Source organism: Acomys minous (assembly GCF_964271855.1).
Source record: "Acomys minous genome assembly, chromosome: 6".
NCBI lineage: Eukaryota > Metazoa > Chordata > Mammalia > Rodentia > Muridae > Acomys > Acomys minous.
In genome coordinates this window covers 117,982,786-118,002,655 of record NC_140487.1, presented here as the reverse complement: position 1 = coordinate 118,002,655, position 19,870 = coordinate 117,982,786, and the positions used below count along the sequence as shown (strand labels likewise).

At 54.2% G+C, this 19,870-nt stretch overlaps 1 protein-coding gene across 4 annotated transcripts in view; it reads right to left on the bottom strand.

Annotated features, from left to right (window-relative positions):
* Positions 1-402: 402 nt before the first annotated feature.
* EPHA2 (EPH receptor A2) overlaps positions 403-19,870 on the bottom strand; it is a 29,086-nt gene continuing 9,618 nt past the window's right edge. For 2 of the 4 annotated variants that reach the window (XM_084786444.1, XM_084786445.1), the window contains exons 4-17: positions 12,736-12,891; positions 12,327-12,659; positions 10,856-10,971; positions 10,430-10,583; positions 9,675-9,774; positions 9,217-9,272; positions 8,891-9,016; positions 8,582-8,770; positions 8,412-8,473; positions 8,105-8,314; positions 7,786-7,935; positions 6,941-7,134; positions 6,136-6,291; positions 403-1,350 (exon numbers count right to left, since the gene is read on the bottom strand). In XM_084786444.1, the coding sequence (XP_084642570.1) occupies positions 1,245-1,350; positions 6,136-6,291; positions 6,941-7,134; positions 7,786-7,935; positions 8,105-8,314; positions 8,412-8,473; positions 8,582-8,770; positions 8,891-9,016; positions 9,217-9,272; positions 9,675-9,774; positions 10,430-10,583; positions 10,856-10,971; positions 12,327-12,659; positions 12,736-12,891 (2,108 nt within the window). In that variant the 3' untranslated portion in view covers positions 403-1,244. Of the gene's footprint in view, positions 1,351-6,135; positions 6,292-6,940; positions 7,135-7,785; positions 7,936-8,104; positions 8,315-8,411; positions 8,771-8,890; positions 9,017-9,216; positions 9,273-9,674; positions 9,775-10,429; positions 10,584-10,855; positions 10,972-12,326; positions 12,660-12,735; positions 12,892-19,870 lie in introns of all 4 variants that reach the window. The other 2 variants (XM_084786443.1, XM_084786446.1) reach the window with 2 other exon arrangements.

Sequence of the window (19,870 nt, the reverse complement as noted above, 5' to 3'; positions counted from 1 at the left end):
CTGGGATTAAAGGTGTGCGCCACCACACCCCGGCTCTAAACTTCAGTTCCTACTTGAGAAAATGCCGAGTTCCTGGCCTCTCTTTCGATTCTGGTCTGTATCCTGCTATGTGGCTTCAAGCAAGTCTGGTCACTGGACTGAGCCTCAGTTTTCCTCTTCCACAAAATGGAGATGCCCACAAAATTCATGAACGCTAAAGCTCCCACATCACAAAATCTGTGCAAGGCTTTGTAGCCAACCCCCATGCCTACCCTTACTGGCCACACCCTCCTGGAGCAGGAGGGAGGCCAGAGCATGCACTCCTACCCATTCAAGGGTGACGGAACACTTGAATTCAGGGGGCCCCCTTCCCCCCGCCCCACAGGCAGTCACAGACCCCACTGAGCTCTAGGACCGAGAGCGAAGATGAACCATCTGCAGCTTTATTCCAGAGCAGAAATAAGTTGTTTTCTAACAATAAATATAAAAAAATAATAAGTTAATGTTCACAAAAACAACCCAATAAAACAAATCGGTAACACTGACAGTGACAGTCGTCCAAAGGGGCCAGAGATGGGTGGCTGGGTGAGTCTGGCCAGCCCCAGCCTGGGAATGTCTGTTGCAGGGTTATCTTCCATCCCCAGCGCTGGCAAGGTCCGTGCCACACACTCATTCTTTCCACGTACAAAATATATATATTTAAAAAACCAACACACAACCAAGCATCCTGAGAGAGCCCCAGGAAAGCAAGAAATTGGCCCTTGAGGGCAGAGGGCAGGGCCCTGGGTCTGTAGAAGGCACTGGAAGGATTGCCATGGCTCCACCCAGCCAAGTCCATAACCTACCCTCTAACTAGGGGCGGGGCTTTCAGCACCCTAGGCATATGGTTTGGGGCTGAGTGCTCAGCCTCAGCTCCTGAGGTGACTTGTTAGGGAGAAAAGATGATGGGGGGAAATCCGTTTCGAAATGTTCTGCATGGATATCAATGGCCTTGGTGTCACTTGAACCCCAAGGGATGCTGGGAATGCAACAGCAACTGCTAAGTGCTTAGCTGGGTCCTTGGTAGGGCCAGAGGCCCCTGGCCAGCATCCAGACGTTTTCCGTAGTCCAGGCCAGGGTGCCCTGCAGACTCCTCAGGGTGGCATGGACGCAGAAGAAGTCGAAATAAATAAAGTCCTAGTGGCCCAGCATGGGGTCGGGAGGGAGACCACTGCGGGTTTTCTTCAAGTATTGTTGGTCGAAGTGGGCACAAGGCCCTGTCAGACTCAGATTGGAATCCCTACTGTGTTCACTTGGTCCTTGAGTCCCAGCAGGCTGTAGGCAATTCGCTTCTGGTGGCCAGGGAGACGAACCCCAATCCTCTTGATGTCACTGTAGGTGGGGAGAGAAAAATGAGAGTGAGGGTGAGGGAAAGGCCTGTGGGAGGGGGGGGGAGGCCTGCTGGGGAAGTGGCAGAGGGAAGAGAGGAGAGGCAGAGGCAGAGAGGAAGGCAAGGAGGGAAGGGGCGTTCAGGACCTGTGGTGAGGGTTGGGTCCAGGGGGGCTGGAGGTTCACATAGCCTGCCACTCAGAATTAAAGAAGTGATACACTGCTATTCGGAACCTCTCCTAGTCTGCACGATGGATTTGGAGTAGGTGCTCCTATGCATTCGTGTGTGTGTGTGTGTGTGTGTGTGTGTGTGTACGCGGGTACATACGTGTGCGCATGCATAGGCAGGTCCAGGCGCAGACTCGCTTTAGATGCATGCCCACTCTGCTTTGAGACAGGGTCTCTTGGCGGCAAGCTCTAAGGATCTGCCTATCTCTTCCTCACCACCGGGATCCCAAATGGTCACCACGGGAGGGCTAGCTTTTTTTTTTTTTCTTTTGGTGTAGCTCTACTGGCTGAGCTATTTGCCTAGCCTTAGTAGCTGTCCCTCTTACCCTGTGTCTTGTAGATTGGGGGAATTGGAGCCTAGAGAGACGTCTTGAGACCACACAGCTAGGAGATGCCACAACTGAGAATTACGGCAGCAGGGAAGAAATGTCTCCTTGCTGGGGAGCTAGGTTCCCCCCGTCCGCCCCTCCTCCCTCCGCCCGCTCTAAGCAGCAGGAGGTATCATAGGGAGTAGTTTTTCAGGGACCCTCTAAAGGGTGTCATATCAAGGCCCTCCATCCAACTACTGTCACCTCTATTCCCCCCTTGGATCACTCTCACAGGCCCCCCCCACCCCCCACGGAGACAGCAAGCATTTGTTGATGAGCCTTCAAGGATAAGGCTCTGCTGGACTCTAGTGGGTGCGGCCTGCAGGTCACCAGAGGCAGGTTACCTTTGCTTGTGGCAATCTGAGGGATACTAAGGGGTTAGGATTTAGTGTGGGGGTTCACAAGAGGTCCCAGGGGACCCCCCTGGGGAAGGCTAGGTAGGCTGCCCTGGTCTCCCTACCGCCTCCACCCTAGAGCCACGCCTCCATTCTAGAACCATGTAAGCTTCCAGGAGCTGTCAGCAGATTGTCTGTTGCTAACTTCAGGAGGTTTCTTCTGTCCTCACCCGCCAGCCCTAGCTCATGAAAACACCCAGGTTTTTACGGGCCAGCTCTTGGCTGTATGTAATTGGGGCTAATTATATGGTGCAAGCTCCAGGAGCTCGCAGTGCCGGAGACAAGACTTTCCCACAGGCTCGGAAAGAACCAAGCATGGAGCAGGGGATGGGCAGACCCAGGTCGGGAGGGAGGGAGGGAGGGAGGGAGGCTGGAAGATAGATATAGGGAACGCCCATCCTACCACCAAGGTGCTGGGATGTTTTGCACAGCGCCCCCCCCCCCAGGGGGATCACAATGTGGGGACCTGGATACATGCTGGGAGTAACTACCAGAAGTGGCTCTTACGGTTAGAAAGCAGGGTGCTGGGCAACCCCAGACTCACTGGGCCCGTCCCACTGTGCCCCTGCTGAGTAAACGGGTGTGCATATAAACATCACTGTTGGACTGAGCCTCTGCCCTACCAGAGCGTTTCCTTTCAGTCTGGTTGTCCCTCCCACGGCTGTGTCTTTTTTTTTACAGAGGCTAGGATGACATATTCCTGAGCAGTGAGCTCTTTCCCCAATCAACCAACCGAGCTTCCTTCCCTGAGGCAGGGTCTCGCTGTATAGTCCTCTCTGGCTTGAACTCTTATGTAGACCACCAGGCTTGCCTCAAATTCACATTCCCACCTGTATCTACCTACCTCCCCACTGCTGGGATTAAAGGCCAGCCTTTAAAAAAAAAAAAAAGATCTCTGCAGTCCCATTCTTCCCCACCCCCACCTTCCACTGCCCCCGAGACAGGATTTTTCTGTGTTGTCCTGGCTGTCCTGGAACTCTCTTTCCAGACCAGGCTGGCCTCAAACTCACAGATATCCACCTGCCTTTGTCTCTCAAAGTGCTGGAATTAAAGGCTTGTGCCACCATACCTGGCTCTTTCTTTTTTTTCCCCCTAAGACAAGACTTCTCTTTGTAGCCTTGGCTCTCCTAGACTCGATTCGTAGACCAGGCTGGTCTCAGTTCACAAAGCTCCACCTGCCTCTGTCTCCTGAGTGCTGGGATTACAGGCGTGCGCTTGATTTGGCTGCCCTTTTTTTGACTACGGATGGGAACAATGCACTGGCAATGCAGAGAAGCTGGAGTCCAAGCTGGTCCCTGTTCCCACCTCAGTTTTCCTCTCAGGGACACCAAGCACGCATCCCGCTAACCCTTGTGCAGGAAAAGAGACATGACAAGACACTTCAGTACCCCGTCTTTCCCCTAAGCCGTAAGTACCCATGAACACATGCTGTATGTGGGGGTGGGGCTGGAGGCATAATAGTCCCCCAAAGACTCAAGAGTTGTATCAGTCACACCCAGCTAGTGGACTCCCATCCTTAAGATCTACCTGGAGTGTGTGCCCACAGCCTGCGCAGAAGATGCTGAATCCTGTAGCTTTGACACTGGGCAGGGCTGGCCTTTGGGCCGGCTGTTTTGCCTAAGGTACATATGGCACAATAAAAACACTTTCTGTATTTTCTCAAAAAGCCATTTTGACCTCATCCAGCTAGAAAACCAAACCAAGTCCAAAATAGCATGGTAGACACTTGAGCTGAGAAGAGATGGCGGGAGAAGAGGCCAGGTCCTTAGAGAGAGAGGCCCAAGGGAGGGGTTGGGGGGGCTGGGTACTAAAGCTTACATCGTGACCCTAGCATGATGGGAACAGATGTCTCTTGTCACCAACTCCTGGTGAGCTCCATGGTGTGGTCAACAGTCTGTAGGGTTTGTTTTGTTTTGTTTTTTGAGACAGGGTTTCTCTGTGCAGCCTTAGCTGTTCTGGACTCACTTTGTAGACCAGGCTGGCCTTGAACTCACACTGATCCACCTGCCTCTGCCTCCCAAGTGCTGGGATTAAAGGCATGCACCACCACGCCCAGCCTAGTCTGTAGGTTTAAAAAGCGCTCAGGTCCAATGCCACATTCCCTCTGGGCATTAGAGACAGCCCTGAGAGCCAGTGGATCTGTTCGCAGGAGGAAGGAGTGCCGAAAGACTTCCGGTCTTTATCCAGATACTTTCCAAATAACTCGTGAGCATGCACACCGCCTGCCTGCGCGCACCGCCTGTCTGTCCGGGAGCCCGTCTCAGCTCGTGGGAAAAGACTTTGCAAGGGGCGCCCCGGGGCTATTTTGGGATGTTTCTATGGCCATGTGTTTCCTGTAAACCTGTTCCATGCCCTGTGCTAGACTCAAAAAAGCTGTGCTGTCCTGGGTGGGGGAGGACCTGAAGGAAGCCAGGGGGCTGACCCTGGTTGCCAGGGAAATGGAGCCGGACTCAGGAACCAAGGCATAGAGGCCATGACTTCCGGGACCCTGGGAACGGCAGAACAGAGATGTGGTTGAGACAGAGTAAGCATGTCATTCAATCACACCCTTGCCGTGTCCTCATCGAGAAATGGGCACCAAGATCAAAGTTAGACCAAATCGCCTGCACAGCGGACGTGACCTCAGGGGTTGTCTGCAGAACCAAGGTGCGAGCTCAGCTGCTGGCTGGCAGCAAGAGAACCTGACGTTTGCCCTCCATATTCTTGCACCTCCCTCTGGTCAGTTTTCCCCGTCCAATTCCCATGACCCACCATTTTCTCGGGCTGGCCACATTCGTGACCAGCAGGTCAAAAGACCAGTGGCCTGGGAGAATGTTTGTGTCTAAGCCCAAGTCCCAAAGGGTCTAGAACGCAGGAACGTGGGAGGCTCAGGTCTCCTCTTCCAAACAGTTCCCAAAACCTTCCCGCCCTGGGGCTGTTTCTACCATGGCCTTGGGACACTTGGACACTGGACTGTTGGGACCCACAACTATTTTTGGAAGCACAAAGGCTAAGAGGACAATGTCGTTATTCCTCCAGGGACGGGAAGAGACGTTCCTGCCAAGGCTGTTCTGGGAAGGTTCAGTGATGGAGATAGGGTGGGACGGGACAGCGAGACGAGCAAGCACTGAGGAGGAACAGGCTGATGGCAGGCTAAGAGTCAACCATCACAAGGGAGAGTGACCTGGCAGAGGTCTGCAAGGCTCCTTCATTTCTCCCAGGCAGCAGGAAAGGAATGCAAGGCTCTGAGGTCCCGCTTGATCAAGGCTAGAATCTCTGTAGGATGCTGGGCAACAGTAACCTGAGTCTATATAAGCAGAGATTCCCTATACTGCAGCCCAGGGGTGGGCAAACAGCCCCTCCACACAACAGCAGCTTTGTGATAACTATTATATCCTAGGCGGGAGGGTACCTAGGAGAGAGAGAGAGAGAGAGAGAGAGAGAGAGAGAGAGAGAGAGAGAGAGAGAGAGAGAAGAAGAAGAAGAGGAGGAGGAGGAGGAGGAGGAGGAGGAGGAGGAGGAGCCAGGAGTGGTGGTGCATACCTTTAATCCCAGCACTCGGGAGGCAGAGGCAGGCGGATCGCTGTGAGTTCGAGGCCAGCCTGGTCTACAAAGTGAGTCCAGGATGGCCAAGGCTACACAGAGAAACCCTGTCTCGAAAAACCAAAAAAAAAAAAAAAAAAAAAGAAGAAGAAGAAGAAGAAGAAGAAGAGGAAGAAGAGGAGGAAGAAGAAGAGGAAGAAGAAGTGGAGGAGGAGGAGGAGAGAGGGGGCAGGAGTGACAGGTAGGTCAGAGGCTGTCCCCAGTGGTGAACTCACTCGTTGGACATCTGCACTACTTTCTCGATGGCCGTGTAGCCAGCCACCATGAAGTGTTCTGTGTACTGTTGCATTTTGATGCTTTCCAGCCACTCGGACACCGTACGGAAGGGGACTCCCTCTGAGCCGCTGGTGCTGGGCAGCCGGATGGACACCCTGGGATGGAAACCCACAGGCTCGGGGTGAGGGGCTGACAAACCTGACCCATCCCCCAAGCCCCTGCCCTCCTAACTTGGGTAGGGCCTACAGCTGGCTGTGCCTCAGTTTCCTCCTCTGAGCCAAGGAGGAAGCTCAGACAGGGAAGAGATAGTCCTGACCCCCTGGCATTACCTGCTGTCGCTCCTCTTCTACCAGCTAGGTCATAGGACGGGAGCTCCCCGCCCCTCCTGTTGGGACTCTGGGTCCTGGAGTCACAGTGCCAGCTTGGCCACCCTACATCTCAGTTTCCTGTTCAGCATACAGCCCACTTCAGGACACTTCAGCAGGTTTGTAACATGACTGGTGCTGAGCCCAGTGCTTGCCCGCCCACCATTTAAGATGGTTTCTTACTGGTATTACTGGACCATGCCTGAATAGCACCTTTTCTTTTTTAGTTATTGGCGACTGAACTCAGGGTTTCGTACATACTAGGCAAACAATTTACCACTCGGCTTTATCACCAGCCCTCATGTGTCACTTCTGAGCCCCTTAACATCCCTGACTCTCCAAGCCTCCCACCCCCACCAGGCATCCAGTCAACCTGAGGAGCTTAGGAGTCCACAGCAATGAACTTGGATGCTATCACAGCCACAGACAAGAGACTCACCGGGGGTCAAAGTCAGCCAGGGTCTTGAGGGAGTCAGGGGCTCGGATGAGCTTGTCCAGGATGCTGACGATGTCAGCAAACTTGGGCCTGCGGGAACGGTCCTGCTGCCAGCATTGCATCATCAGCTGGTAGATGGCAGAAGGGCAGTCCATGGGTGTGGGGAGCCGGAAGCCGTCATTGATGGCTTTCATGACCTAGGGGCAAGCATCAGGGTGGCCTTAGTAGAAAGCCACATGGAACTGCTCTACAGACCAGCTCTAGGGACCCCCACCCCCACCCCCCAGGCCCTAACACAGGGAGGAGGGCCCCAGAAACAGACAAGCAGCCTTTCCTAAGTACACACACAATTTCAAAGCTATCCATGGGGCAAGTGCTGAGGGGCTGTCTCCAGTACCAAGGGCCAGCCTCTTCTTGTCTCTACCCATCCCCAAGATGGGCTCTTTCTTCCTGCCTGTCTGCCTTACTTGCTGTCTCCTCAGTCTCTGGAGGAGTGTTATCCCTGCAAGCAAAATCCCAGGCCTCCAGACTAGGCACCAGGTACATGTAACTTGCCCACATACATGTACATAGATATACATATCCACTTGCACTTGTATATGTACAGACACATTCATCTACCTACCTGTGGACATATGCACATGCATATCATATATGTGTACATGCCCACACACACATGTGCATCACACATGAGCATGTGCATACACTCCTCCCTTCTGCCTTTCTATGACAGGCCACAGAACAAGTATCTGTGTGGTCGCTACTTGATGCAGACAGGTTGCTCCCAGGGCTCTTCTGTCAGGGCCCCAGGGTTTGCATTGGTCAGTGTGGGGGAGAGCGGGACCTACCTCGTGGTTTGACAGCTCCCAGTAGGGCCGCTCGCCGTAAGTCATCACCTCCCACATGACGATGCCGTAGCTCCACACATCACTGGCTGAGGTGAACTTGCGGTAGGAAATGGCCTCCGGGGCTGTCCACCGAATAGGGATCTTGCCGCCCTGCAGGAGACCCAGCCCCAGTTACCCCTTATGCCAGCCAAAATTTGGGGCTCCTTCTGTTTGGGCCTAGAGTCATCCTTGACTCCCCAGGTCCCAGATCTAGGGTAAAAGCTGTTTCACCTTCGAGCCCTCCACATCCCAGGTATGACATCCCCGTCCCCCAACTCACACTAGTGGTGTAGGTGGCCTCAGGGTCATCCTCCAGCACACGAGACAGGCCGAAATCAGACACCTTGCAGACCAGGTTGCTGTTGACCAGGATGTTGCGGGCGGCCAGGTCCCGGTGCACGTAGTTCATATTGGCCAGGTACTTCATGCCGGACGCGATGCCCCGCAGCATGCCCACCAGCTGGAGCACGCTGAACTCACCATCCTTCTCCTGCAGATCATAGGCCGTCAGTGCTGACGGGTCCCCCAGGCACTCCTGCCAGCCCCCCCACCCCCACCCCGTCACCCCCGCCAGACCATGACCTTACCCTAAGGAATTTGTCCAGGGCTCCATTCTCCATATACTCTGTGATAATCATCATGGGCTTGTCTGTAGAACACGGACACGGGTGTGAGTGAGGCCAGCAAGCAGAGGGTGGGGGCACAGCCCCTTCCCCTGACCCCCCGAGGCCATCCCCTAGCACCTCCCAGGCCTCACATTTAGAGACAACGCCCTCCAGGCGAATGATGTTGTGATGGCTAAACTGGCCCATGATGCTGGCCTCGCTCAGGAAGTCCACGCGCTGCTTCTCCGTGTAGCCAGCTTTCAGCGTCTTGATGGCCACGGGTATCTCCTTCTTCCCCGAGGATGACTTCAGGGTCCCCTTATATACCTCCCCAAACTCTCCTGCAGGTAGGCAAGGTGTGCAAAAAGTGAGCTCCATTAAGCCAGGGCATTGGGCAGGCCCTGTCTGGACCACCCATCACCTGTCTCCTCCCAGGTGCACAGTAGGTGGGCCAGCCTCACCTGCTCCAATCACCTTCTGCCTTGCGACACACGATGGGTGGATCTCGGTGGTAAATTTGAGTACGGCCTGGTTGGGGTCTTCGTAAGTGTGGGGGTCCACATATGTTTTCAGGGGCTTCAGTTGTTCTGGAAAGGGGAAGAAAGAAGCTGAGTGACAGACAGCTCAGGAGGTGAGACGCAAGAGAAGGGGAAAGCCACATGACCCCTGACTTAGACTGAGGGGTTTCAGGCAGGGGGATGCTGAATAAAGCCTCTAAGTCCACACTAGAGCTGGGAAGGCTCCTAGGTAGTGTGTGTGTGCGCGCGCGCACACACATGCATCTCACCTGACTTGGAAAAGTAGACATCCTCAGAGGACTGGCGGGCCCGCAGGTTCCTCCTCCTGGAAGAAACCCCCAGGGGGACCAGACACACGGTCAATGAAGTCTGTACCGGCCAAAAGGACACCCAACCACATTCTGGCTGCAATGCCCAGCAAACCGCTTAGCCTCCATGTGGGGGCAGAGGGTGAGGGGGAAGGCAGAGGAAGCCACCAAGGCTAGAGTCACATTTGGAGACCACACTCCACAATGGCCACATAAGCAGCCAGAACTAGGGCTAGCGTATTCTGCCCCATGTCCGGAGGAAGTAGGGACACACAAGGAGCACAGCGAAAGTGACCACTGTGGCCCTTAAAACTCAGCCTATCCTCCCACAGGCTTGCATTAGATTAGATTAAGTAACTGCAATGTGCTTGGGGCTCCCTGCCCTTCTGTGTCCAAGCCAGACCCTTGCGGAGACAAACCTTCGATGGATGAAGAAGCCGACTCCCGCCAGCACTAGGAGCAAGACAGCACCAACAGCCACACCGCCGATCACCGCCAGGTTGGCAGATCCTTCCGTGGCTGTTGGGAGGGACCAGCTGATCAGAGAGTCCACCCCCAAATCCTACACACACACCCTGCTGCAGCCAAAGCTCTCTTATTTGGAGGCGAGGGGGCAGGGGGGCTCGAGACAAGGTTTCTCTATGTAGCCCTGGCTGTGCTGGACTCACTTTGTAGACCAGGCTGGCCTCGAACTCAGAGATCTGCCTGCCTCTGCCTACCAAGTTCTGGGATCCCAGGCATGCGGCACCACAGATTTTTGAGGAAGAATTTCATGTAGCCCAGGCTAGCCTTATCAAGGAATCAAGGGTGACTTTAAACCTCTGATCTTTCTTTCACAGGCAAACACCATGGAGTTTATGCATGCATTAAGGATTGAACCCAAGGTCTTGAGGACACTAGGCAAGTACCTTACCCATTGAGCTACACCCCAGTCCAGCTCTAGTACTTTCTTACGCAGGATTTGAACTCAGGAACACCAATGTCAAAGCCACAGGCCCCCCTTCCCCTCTTAACACTACCCTGAACACACACGCCTGGTCCTATATTCTAGTCCGTCCCCATATAATGGCTGTTCCATGCCCTGGCTAAAAGAAAGGAGCAGTTATAGATTCTTGGATCCTACACCTGGTTCAGGATCCCTGGACTGGCCCACACCTTGGTCCCCCCAACTCACACAGTGTCTGGAACTCGTGCACCTTGCTGCCGGCACCCTGGCCCTCCTGTGTCAGTGCCTGCACCTGCACCAGGTAGGTAGTATCAGGAGCCAGGTCAATGAGGGTCATGGAGAAGCCTTCTGTGCGGCGCACGTTATAGCTGTTGGCATCCCCCTGTGGGGGGAAGGGCAGTGAAGATAGGGCAGTCAAGAAAGGCAGTTGGTTTCCTGTGTTATCCAACACGACAGACACTCTAAAGAGACAGGAAACCGAGGTGCAGAAGCGCACTCACCGGAACCAGAAACGAACATCCACCCCCAGGCCTGGCTGGATCCCAAACAGCCCACTCTAACTGGCTCTGAGAACCCTGGGAGACCCCAAGCTTCAGTTTTCCCGGATGTAGGCGGGAACCTCTCCATGACCTGCGCTGACCCTCAGCCAGTTACCTTTTTGTGGTAGGTGACTTCGTACTTCCACACGCGGCTCTGCTGTGGCACTGGGATGCTCCAGGTGACGCTCAGTGAGGTGGTACTGCGGTTCTCCAGCCTGACCTTGGGGGGCTCTGGTAAGAAGAGGGGAAAGGGTGTGAGAAGCCATTCAACGGTGAGGGATGAAGAGACGGGAACATCAGCTACCCGCTACCCGCCACTTAGGCTCTTCAGGTCCTGCCTTGGGTTCCTGGATTTCCTGTTACAGATGCTGCCCTGACTGACCACAGAAGTCAGCCCATCAGAGGAGCTCTGGGGACATTCACAAACATGTAAATAGTAACTAAGACACTAGCTGACTGCCACTGAATCTTTCTGGAGACCAGGCAAGGCTTGAAAGAGCCTTGTATGATAGATTCTTTTTCTGCGTGGTGTATGTATGTATGGGTGCGTGCACATGTGCACATTGGTATGTGTGCATACATGCTAAAGATGGAAAATGACATCAGGCGTCTTCCTTGGTTTCCCTCTTTCCGCCTTACTTTTTTCTTTTTCTTTTTCTTTTTTTTTTTTTTAAAGACAGAGGATCTCACTGAACCTGGGATTCACTTATTTAGTTGGGCTCCCTGATCAATAAGCTGCCAGTTCCCCACCAGCCTGGTGTTCAAATTACAACCGCACACCCACTGTGGGTGCCAGGTGTCAACCCAAGTGCTGGAGAGTCAAGCCCAGCCCCATCATGCAGCAAGCACTAAATCTTTCCATTCCCTCATACAATAGTTTCAACAGCCCTCTCCTTCTGAAAAAAGAAAAAATTTTCAGAAGTAACTTGAAGTCTCTGGGTTGTATAGCCCAGAGATGTCCTCTTTTGTTTGTTTGTTTGTTTGTTTGTTTTATGTGTGTGTGGTGTTTGTGTGTGTTCACGTTGTGTGTGTGTGTGTGTGTGTGTGTGTGTGTGTGTGTGTGTGCATGCGTGTATGTGTGTGGTGTTTATATGTATGTTCACATGGAGGTTAAAGGTTATCTTCCCCCACTGCTTTCCACCTCGTATTTTGAGACAAAGTCTTCTACTGAACCCAGATCTGGCTTTATCAGCCATGACTCCCCGTCTCTGTCTCTGTGGGTCCTAGGGATCCAAATAGCCCTCAGGCCTATGCAGAAAGCGCTATATCGCTCGAGCCACCTCCTCCCCTGTTCTGCCTTTGCCTCACATTGATCTTAAACTCACTATGTACCTGAGGATGACCTTGAATGCCGGATCTCCCTGCCTCCACCTTCAGAGCATGAGTGTTGAGTTTATAGCTAGGCGTGTGCTATCACACCTGGCGGGAGCCTTACTCTAGCTAGCCCGGCACTCACTACATAGGCCAGGAAGGATGGAACTCTTAACCATTTACAGTTGCCTCTCCAAACACAGCTGAGTCCGCGTGCCTGTCCTCAAGTCCCACCCTGGCAGGTAATGGACAGTCATTACCATGCCTGGGCTCACCTGTCTGGTTAATGCTGACACTGGCAGTGCGGAAGCTTCGGCTTGTCACCAGGCTGGAGACACCATTGCGGGCCTCAACGGCGAAGGTATAATTCTTGTGAGGTTCCAGGTCAGTGACTGTGACACTCGTACGAGTCAAGGCGTGGGGAGGCTCTGAATAATGCACACTGGCCTCACAGGGCCCACACTCGCCAGACTCTGGCCAACACTGTTCGCAGGTGACCCTGTAGAAAATGTCCTTGCGGCCCCCACTGTCCTGGGGAGGTGTCCAACGCAGTTCTACTTTGGCACCCATGCCGATGGCCGTGAGGTAGTGGGGGGCAGAGGGTGGACCTGTCAAAAAGAGTGGAGGTCAGAGAAGCTGCCTTTCTCACTCAGCCACCCCTCCCTGGATGTTTGCAAGACTCACGTGTGCAGGGCATGGACAGTGGGTCCTCAGGTGCCCTAAAATAGTCTTCTTCACACTGGCAGGAGGTGGCACCTTCAGTGGATTTCAGGGTATGTTCCGGACACTCCAGGCAAGGGCTCTCGGACGCCTCAGACTTGAAGAATCCTGGTAAACAGGCTGAGACATGAGGAGAGACAGGAGGTCATTTGTATGGAGTTCCCTAGCTGTGTTTTGACAGAACATCACACCCATGGCCAGCGCCTGATGGACACCAAAATAACCTGTCCCAAGTGCCCTAAAGCCCAGCACATCAGGAAGCCTCACACCTCAAGGACTCAAGGACCACAGCTCGCTCTCCAGTGTAAGTACCTTGCTATAACCTGGTTTGTGCAGACTGACCCAGCAGGACCCCTCTTGTACAGATGTGAACTGACCAAGGTGGAGATTGTGTCTGTGTACCCCCCAACCCGTGACCAAACCAGTGGGCCTTCCCCAGTCAGGATGCCCCCCTGCCAAGGCTCCTTTACCCTACGACTCCATCTCTTTCCTGTTCCGGGGCTGACCTCCCTGAAGCAGGAAAGGCCGGGCCCAGCTCTTTCCCTGGATTCGTTTCCAAAGCCAAATCATTTCTCCTTTCAGGGGGCCGCCAGGAAGTAGCTTTTCCTCCTCTGGTGGTCCATCCTGGCCAGCTGGCTAGAGGCTCAGGCACCTGACTCTGGGGGGCTTTTTCCTCCCAGCACCTTACTCTGCTCCGTGTCACAAGCTCTTTCCCGGCCTATAGGCAGGAAACTGCTCAGACACAAGGCTCACCTCATAGGGCTAGCCAGGCCTTGGGTGGCTCTGGAAAAGACCATTGTGGGCTGTCCCAGGGGACCTCCTCTTTTTTTTTTTTTTTTTTTTTTTTTTTTTTTGTTTTGTTTTTCAAGACAGGGTCTCTCTGTGTAGTCTTAGCTGTCCTGGACTAACTTTGTAGACCAGGCTGGCCTCGAACTCACAGCGATCCGCCTACCTCTGCCTCCCGAGGGCTGGGATTAAAGGCGTGTGCCACCACCGCCCAGCAGGGCCCTGCAATGCCCTCTTTCACTTTTCTGCAGAGAGGGTCCTGAAACACCATTAACTTCCTGCACTAAATACTCATTGGTCGATCGTCCCTCTGCCTAGCCCCATGTGGCTTATTAGACCCAAAGGTGAAAACTAATACCGTTAAGTACAGAAAACAGGAGTGTGTGACACGTCTGGCAGTGAAGTGGCCGGCAGGGGGCATAAAGGGTGACCAGGCATCTGAGGAGCCTGGGGTTTAAAGGCTGTGTAGAAGTTCAACAGGGCAGAGGGTGTAGAGTAGGGACTTGTCATGCAGAGCTTGTCACACAGGAGGTCTGAGCAGCCTTTTAGATATAAACAAAAGGGACAGGAGCAATGAATGATACAGCAGAGAAAGGCCCTGAACAGCAGGAAAAGAAATTTGCATTATGCTGGGCGTGGTGACGCAGGCCTTTAGTCCCAGCACTTGGGAGGCAGAGGCTGGCGGATCTCTGTGAGTTCAAGGCCAGCCTGGTCTACAAAGTGAGTCCTGGACAGCCAAGGCTACACAGAGAAACCCTGTCTTGAAAAACCAAAAAAAAAAAAAAAAAAGAAAGAAAAAAAGAAAAAAGAAAAAAGAAATGTGCATTATATCCTGAGCACAATAGGGCGCCACTCATGACAGTCACACTGGCAGGCCACTGTAAGGAAAACTGCCTGGACAAAGGTTGTCTGATGTGGGGCGGACCTGGCCCTGATGGCCCGACGACAACCCTCCCTCCAGTGAACAGTGAAGCCAATTTCAAGACCTCAACAAACCTTTGGCCAAGCCAGGCTGGAGAGCAGAGCCCAGCTCTGGATAGGAGAGCAGGGGTGTTAGGAAGACAGGGTTGAGGGCAAAGTGGGCTCTAGCTCTGTCAAGGACTGGCCTGTGCCTTGCATTTGCTAGAAGTCACGCAGACAACATCCTAACTCTTTGTGGCCTCTTGAGGTAGCCCAGGCTAGCCCAGCCATTGGCCACACACATGCTCGCACATGTGCGCGCGCGCGCGCACACACACACACAAACACACACACACACACACACACGAACGAACGAATTTGGGTACTTATGGCAAGAATGGGGTTATTCAGAATGGAACAGCAAGACAGAAGTACCCAAGACCAGCTCTTAACCTACACAAAGTTTGAGTTCCTAAGGATGAAGCACCTACTGTGTGCAGGGCCTGGACTTGACAATCTTTAGTCCTCAAGGTGAACCTTTACATGTAGGTGTGGCTAGCATTTACCCCCATTCTGCAGGGGAGAAAACTGAGGCTCTGACGGGCCAATTTGCTTAAGGTCTTAAAGCCAAAAGGTAAACTGAGGATGCTGGAGGCTGAGCACCTCTCCCGTCACCCCTTCCTGTTTCCGGGAACACCTGGGTTTGGAACAAAATTCAGTGCTGGTGGCAGCCATGAGTCCTACTGACCTGCTTCACCGCCAGGAAGTCCAGACTATAGCCAAAGCAGCCTGGAGGGGAGCGCCCAGACCCCCGGGGACCACCCCGAGGGGCTATGGAGTTAACTAAGAACATCTTCTCCAAGCTCTACAGTCTTTTTAGCCTCCTAGTGGGTTTGAGAGAACTGTGTGTCTCTGGCCTCGCTCCCGTTACATAGCTGTTACAATACTAAAATAGCTCTCATCTTCGCCTAACTTTCACACAAAAATGACACACCAGAATGCCAGGCCCTGCTGATCCCAGCTTTCCATTTCCCTAATGCTCTCACTTAAATTCAGAGATGTTTGCGCGTTAAGTGTTGGCTCACTGGGGACCAAGGTCAGGGGACTGGGAGGCGGGAGGGTCCAGCCCCCAAATCATAATCACCTCTCCCCAGCCCTGTGCTCAGTCCAGACAGGGGTCACAAAGGCCTGAGCCACCTGCCAACCCTCCCTTGCTCCCCACCGTCTCATGCCAGGAGAGGAAGTGGGGGAAGAGATGGGTTCTATTCTTTGGACCCAGAGCCTGGGGGTGGCCTGCCTGCCGGCAGGAAAAAGGGAATTTGGAGAGATTTCCGCTGCGGATATGCCAGATAATGCAGGAGAGGCGGCGTCCACAGGGCATGCGCTTGCCTGCCGAAAACGCACTGCCCCCTCCTCCTCCAACCACAGAGCCCTAGGGCACCCCCAGGCCCTGCCTGCCAGAGTCTGCAAGTGTCTGAGAAGTCCCAAAACCTGTCAGGAAGACCACCAGGACCCTCAAAATTGCTTGAGTTTCCCCCAACATCCAGGGCAAGCAACAAGGGTCACACACACATCCACCCACCACTCCAAGGACCCCACCCACTGCCCGGGAGCCAACTAGCTTAACTCCTCTATAACCTTTACCAACTGTTCAGCTCCAATTTGGCATCTATTACTCAGGTTCAAGTTTACCAACAGTAACAAGCCCAACCTACGTGTCTGGCACAATGCTGGGAACTGGGATGTGGTGGTGTGACTGACAGATTAGCATCTTTTCAGCTCCAGGGGAATTCGCAGCCTAGCTTTTATGCCTCATTTGAAATTATTTGTGCACATATGAGGATCCACTCTCTTTCTCTCTCTCCTCCCTTCCCTCCCTCCCTCTCTGAGACTGGCAGCTTTGAGGGAGCAGGAGGAGTCTCGTTTAATCTGCCCCATTTGTGGCTCAGCAGAGGGCCTGATGGGAAGGAAGCTTCACTCAACAAATCGGTCTTGAATAAATGGATATATGAATGGATAAAGGAGGGAGGGAAGGAGTGAAGAAATGAAAGAGTGAATGAGTGCAAGGTGAAGCAAGCCAAGGGCTGCAGAAGTGAGTGGTGTTTCTGCCCACCCCACCCCCTCCAGGGGCACCATCCATCTGCCACCTGGCTGGCACGAGAGCCTGGCTTCGGCACACCTGGGGCACCTGTGGAGTGCGCACCTCTGGCCTCAGTTGCCTGACAGGCCTGGGCCACGCCAAGCAGAACTGGAACACAGAAGCTGCAGCTAGGGCTGTACCCTGGTTTTTCCAGTTCCCGATGCCCGCCCCTACAGGTGGCAGTTGCAGGGTGACTCAGGGACGGACGCCCTCTGTGTGGCGCTAATCCAGCTCCTTACGGAGGCCCTCCCCAGGCCCAGCCACCTCCCAGGCTTTGGCTGCTAAGGTCGTGGGGTCAACAGGTCAGTCCCGGTGGCAATCAGCTTCCCCAAGCCAAGAGCAGCGGGCAACCAGAACACCACCTCACTCCCTCTGTCCTGCACGTGGAGCCTAAGCTTGACTGTCAACCCGTGAGTTACTGACTGACCCAGGGCATAGAGGGTAGCCCCAACAGGCCTTGTGGTGCCTACAGGAAAAAGGAGCCCCATTCCCAGTTCTCAGGGCCTTGCTCCTTTCACACGTGCCCCCCCAGGGTGCTCCCATCTGTTAGCATATCTGCCACCCAACAGATAAGCTAAGTGCTCCCCTCTGCCCACCCAACTCTCCCACCTCCAACCCTTATCTTGTTTGCTTTCTCCACCTGCTGCCTCCTTCCTTCCGTTCAGGGGACCCACTTACCTCCTTACCTCCCTCCCGTAACTAGCGAGGGGCCAAGCCTGCTTGGTGGGGCTACTAGGGCCTAGACTTGCTCCTGAGAGCATAGAGGTCAGAGCACAGGCGCGAGGCTGGGAGGCTACCGCCATGGCCCTTACCCCTGAAACCCACAGAAATTAGAGCTGGTATCCATACCAAAGGAGGCCTAAGGCTGAGAACCACCATCCCTACCCTAGTCTGAGGTCATTGCTGTGGGCCCTGGGCAAGGAGTCCCTTCTCACTGTCTATGGTACACATGACCAAGAAAGTGACAGCTTCTGGGACCTGATCACAAGGTGGCTAGGTCCCTCAGAGCCGCTTAAAGATAAGAAAGATAGAGCCCAAAGGGGCTTTGCCATAGTCACACCACTCTACAGACAAGTGGGGACCGGGCAGGGCGTGGTCATTTCCTCTCTGGCCTTGATCTCATCTGTACAGTGGGAGAGTCCTCACCCTCTCTGGGTGCTTTGCAAACTATAAACCTTGCCTGTGAAGTACTTAGTTGTGGAATAAGGTATGTATATGAAAAAGGGCCATGAAACCGGAGCCTGGCGGTGACATCCTCCAAAGGCTGCCCCCCCCCCCCGCCCCTTCCGGCTGCTGGGCTGAGCCTCTGGCCTAGGCCGCTGGTCACCTGCTCACCTGGCCCCTGTCTACCTGGGGCCTAGTAGGTAAGGCGCCAGTCAGGGGCCCTGCAGAGGCTAACACAGGAAGCAGAGACAAAGCAGCCCCCAGGGAGATGTCGGTCAGCCTGAGTGACTCCACTGTCCCCTGGACAGAGCTGGGGGTGGGCTGGAGGGAGGCTGGCTCATTCCTGACATAGCTCTGGGTAGTGCGGGCTGGGCAGCATGCCCACCTGTCCACCTGGAAGGCACCTCCTTTCCGTTGACCACTTAACTCTTTCCTGACCAGATCCAGCCTTCTTGGGGGGGGGGGGAACTCCCAGGAAAAACAGATACAGAGCTTGATGACTCTGGAAATGACCTTGACAAGCTGCAAGCTAGTACCACACCACACCCGACCCCTATCAGTAAAGGCCTTAATAGGAGCGCCTGAGGCTACAGCCTAGGGGGAGCAAAACCTGCAGCCAACATGCCCAGCAATGGCCCTCCAGTCACCCTGCCCCTCCCTCTGATGGAGCCCCAGCCCTGGTGCCAAGACCTGCCACCCCAGAACTGCCCAGCGAGCCCATCTCAGTGCCAAGAGCTGAGTCAGGGATTCCACGGGATCTGGTCATTTCCTGTCCCACTTCCTGACCCACAGCAGCCTGGGCACTGTTCACCGTGAGTTAAACCCTGACATAGCTGTGTAATTCCAGGCAAGCCTCTGAGCCTCAGTTTCCCCATCTACTTAAGGGAACTAATAAGATCCCCAGCCTCACAGAAAGGATGTGTGGACTCAAGGACAGCATCTACCCCTCAGAGCCATCGCCAACAGGCTGCTGAGCAGCATGTATACCCATGCGCACGCACACACACACACACACGCACATATACACACCCCATGGCACATGTGTGAAAGTCAATTTTGTGGAGTTGGTCTTCTCCTTCCATTAGTATTCTGAGAATTGCACGCAGGTTGCCAGTCTTGCATGGTGAGACCCTTTACCTGCTGGGAGGAGGCACCGGGAGACAGAGCCAGGGCAGTGGGTGGCTGGAACTTAGACAGCTGTGCCAGCTAAGTCAAGTGTCCCTCCTGGGAATGTATCCTCCCACCAGGCCGATTCTACCAAAGGGGGTCTTGGCTTAGCTTTTTATAAACAAAGCTTCCCCTGATCCCCACAAGAGGAGGGAGTTGCCCACTCCATGGAAGACCACCCCCCCCCCTCACAGCTCCCACTTATCTCTGCAGGGTCTGAATCACCAGGGTGGAAAGTTTTCAACTGCCCCTCCTCCACCCCCGCATTCTTGTGTTAGGATGTCATGGGGGAGGAGCTCCTGAGCCCACTGGTTGTCCTGTGCAGCCCCCCCCCCTCTGCATTCCCCCCCCCCCACCCGCAACTGCCATGGTCATTGTCTGAAGCTAGGACTCTCACTGAGGTCACCTCAGGGGCCACCTAGGGAAGGAGACTCCCTCAGCAGAGGGCAGCTGGGAGGAGAGCGGGGGGGGGGGGGGGGGGGGGGGTGATGGGAACTCACAAAGCCAGAAAAGGCTTGTAGAAATCCCTCACCAGGCGCTTATGCACTGTGTTAATCAAGGTTCCAAGAACTGCCTTGGGAGGCACACAGACCACCTAAACAAAGACTTCAAGGTCTTCCAGCTTCCTTCATGGAAAACTAGATCCGAGGGTGGAGGCAGAAAGCTGAGGCCAGAGAGGAGGAGGCACTTACCCAGCTAGGGTCATGCAGCAGATATGTGCACCTGTAGGGAACGTAAGGCCCTAGCCCCTAATTTCTCAACACTCAGCTTATCTCTGCAAAAGCGACTCCCAGGGACAGCCGTGGGGGTGGCCTTCCAAAGGTCAGCTGCATTCCTCACATGCTCTGCCCTAGTGGCTTCCAGAATCATCCACTGCAAACACGCGGTTTTGTACATTTCCGTTGTCACTGGCCCTGGCTGTCCCCACAGCTTTCCCTGTAT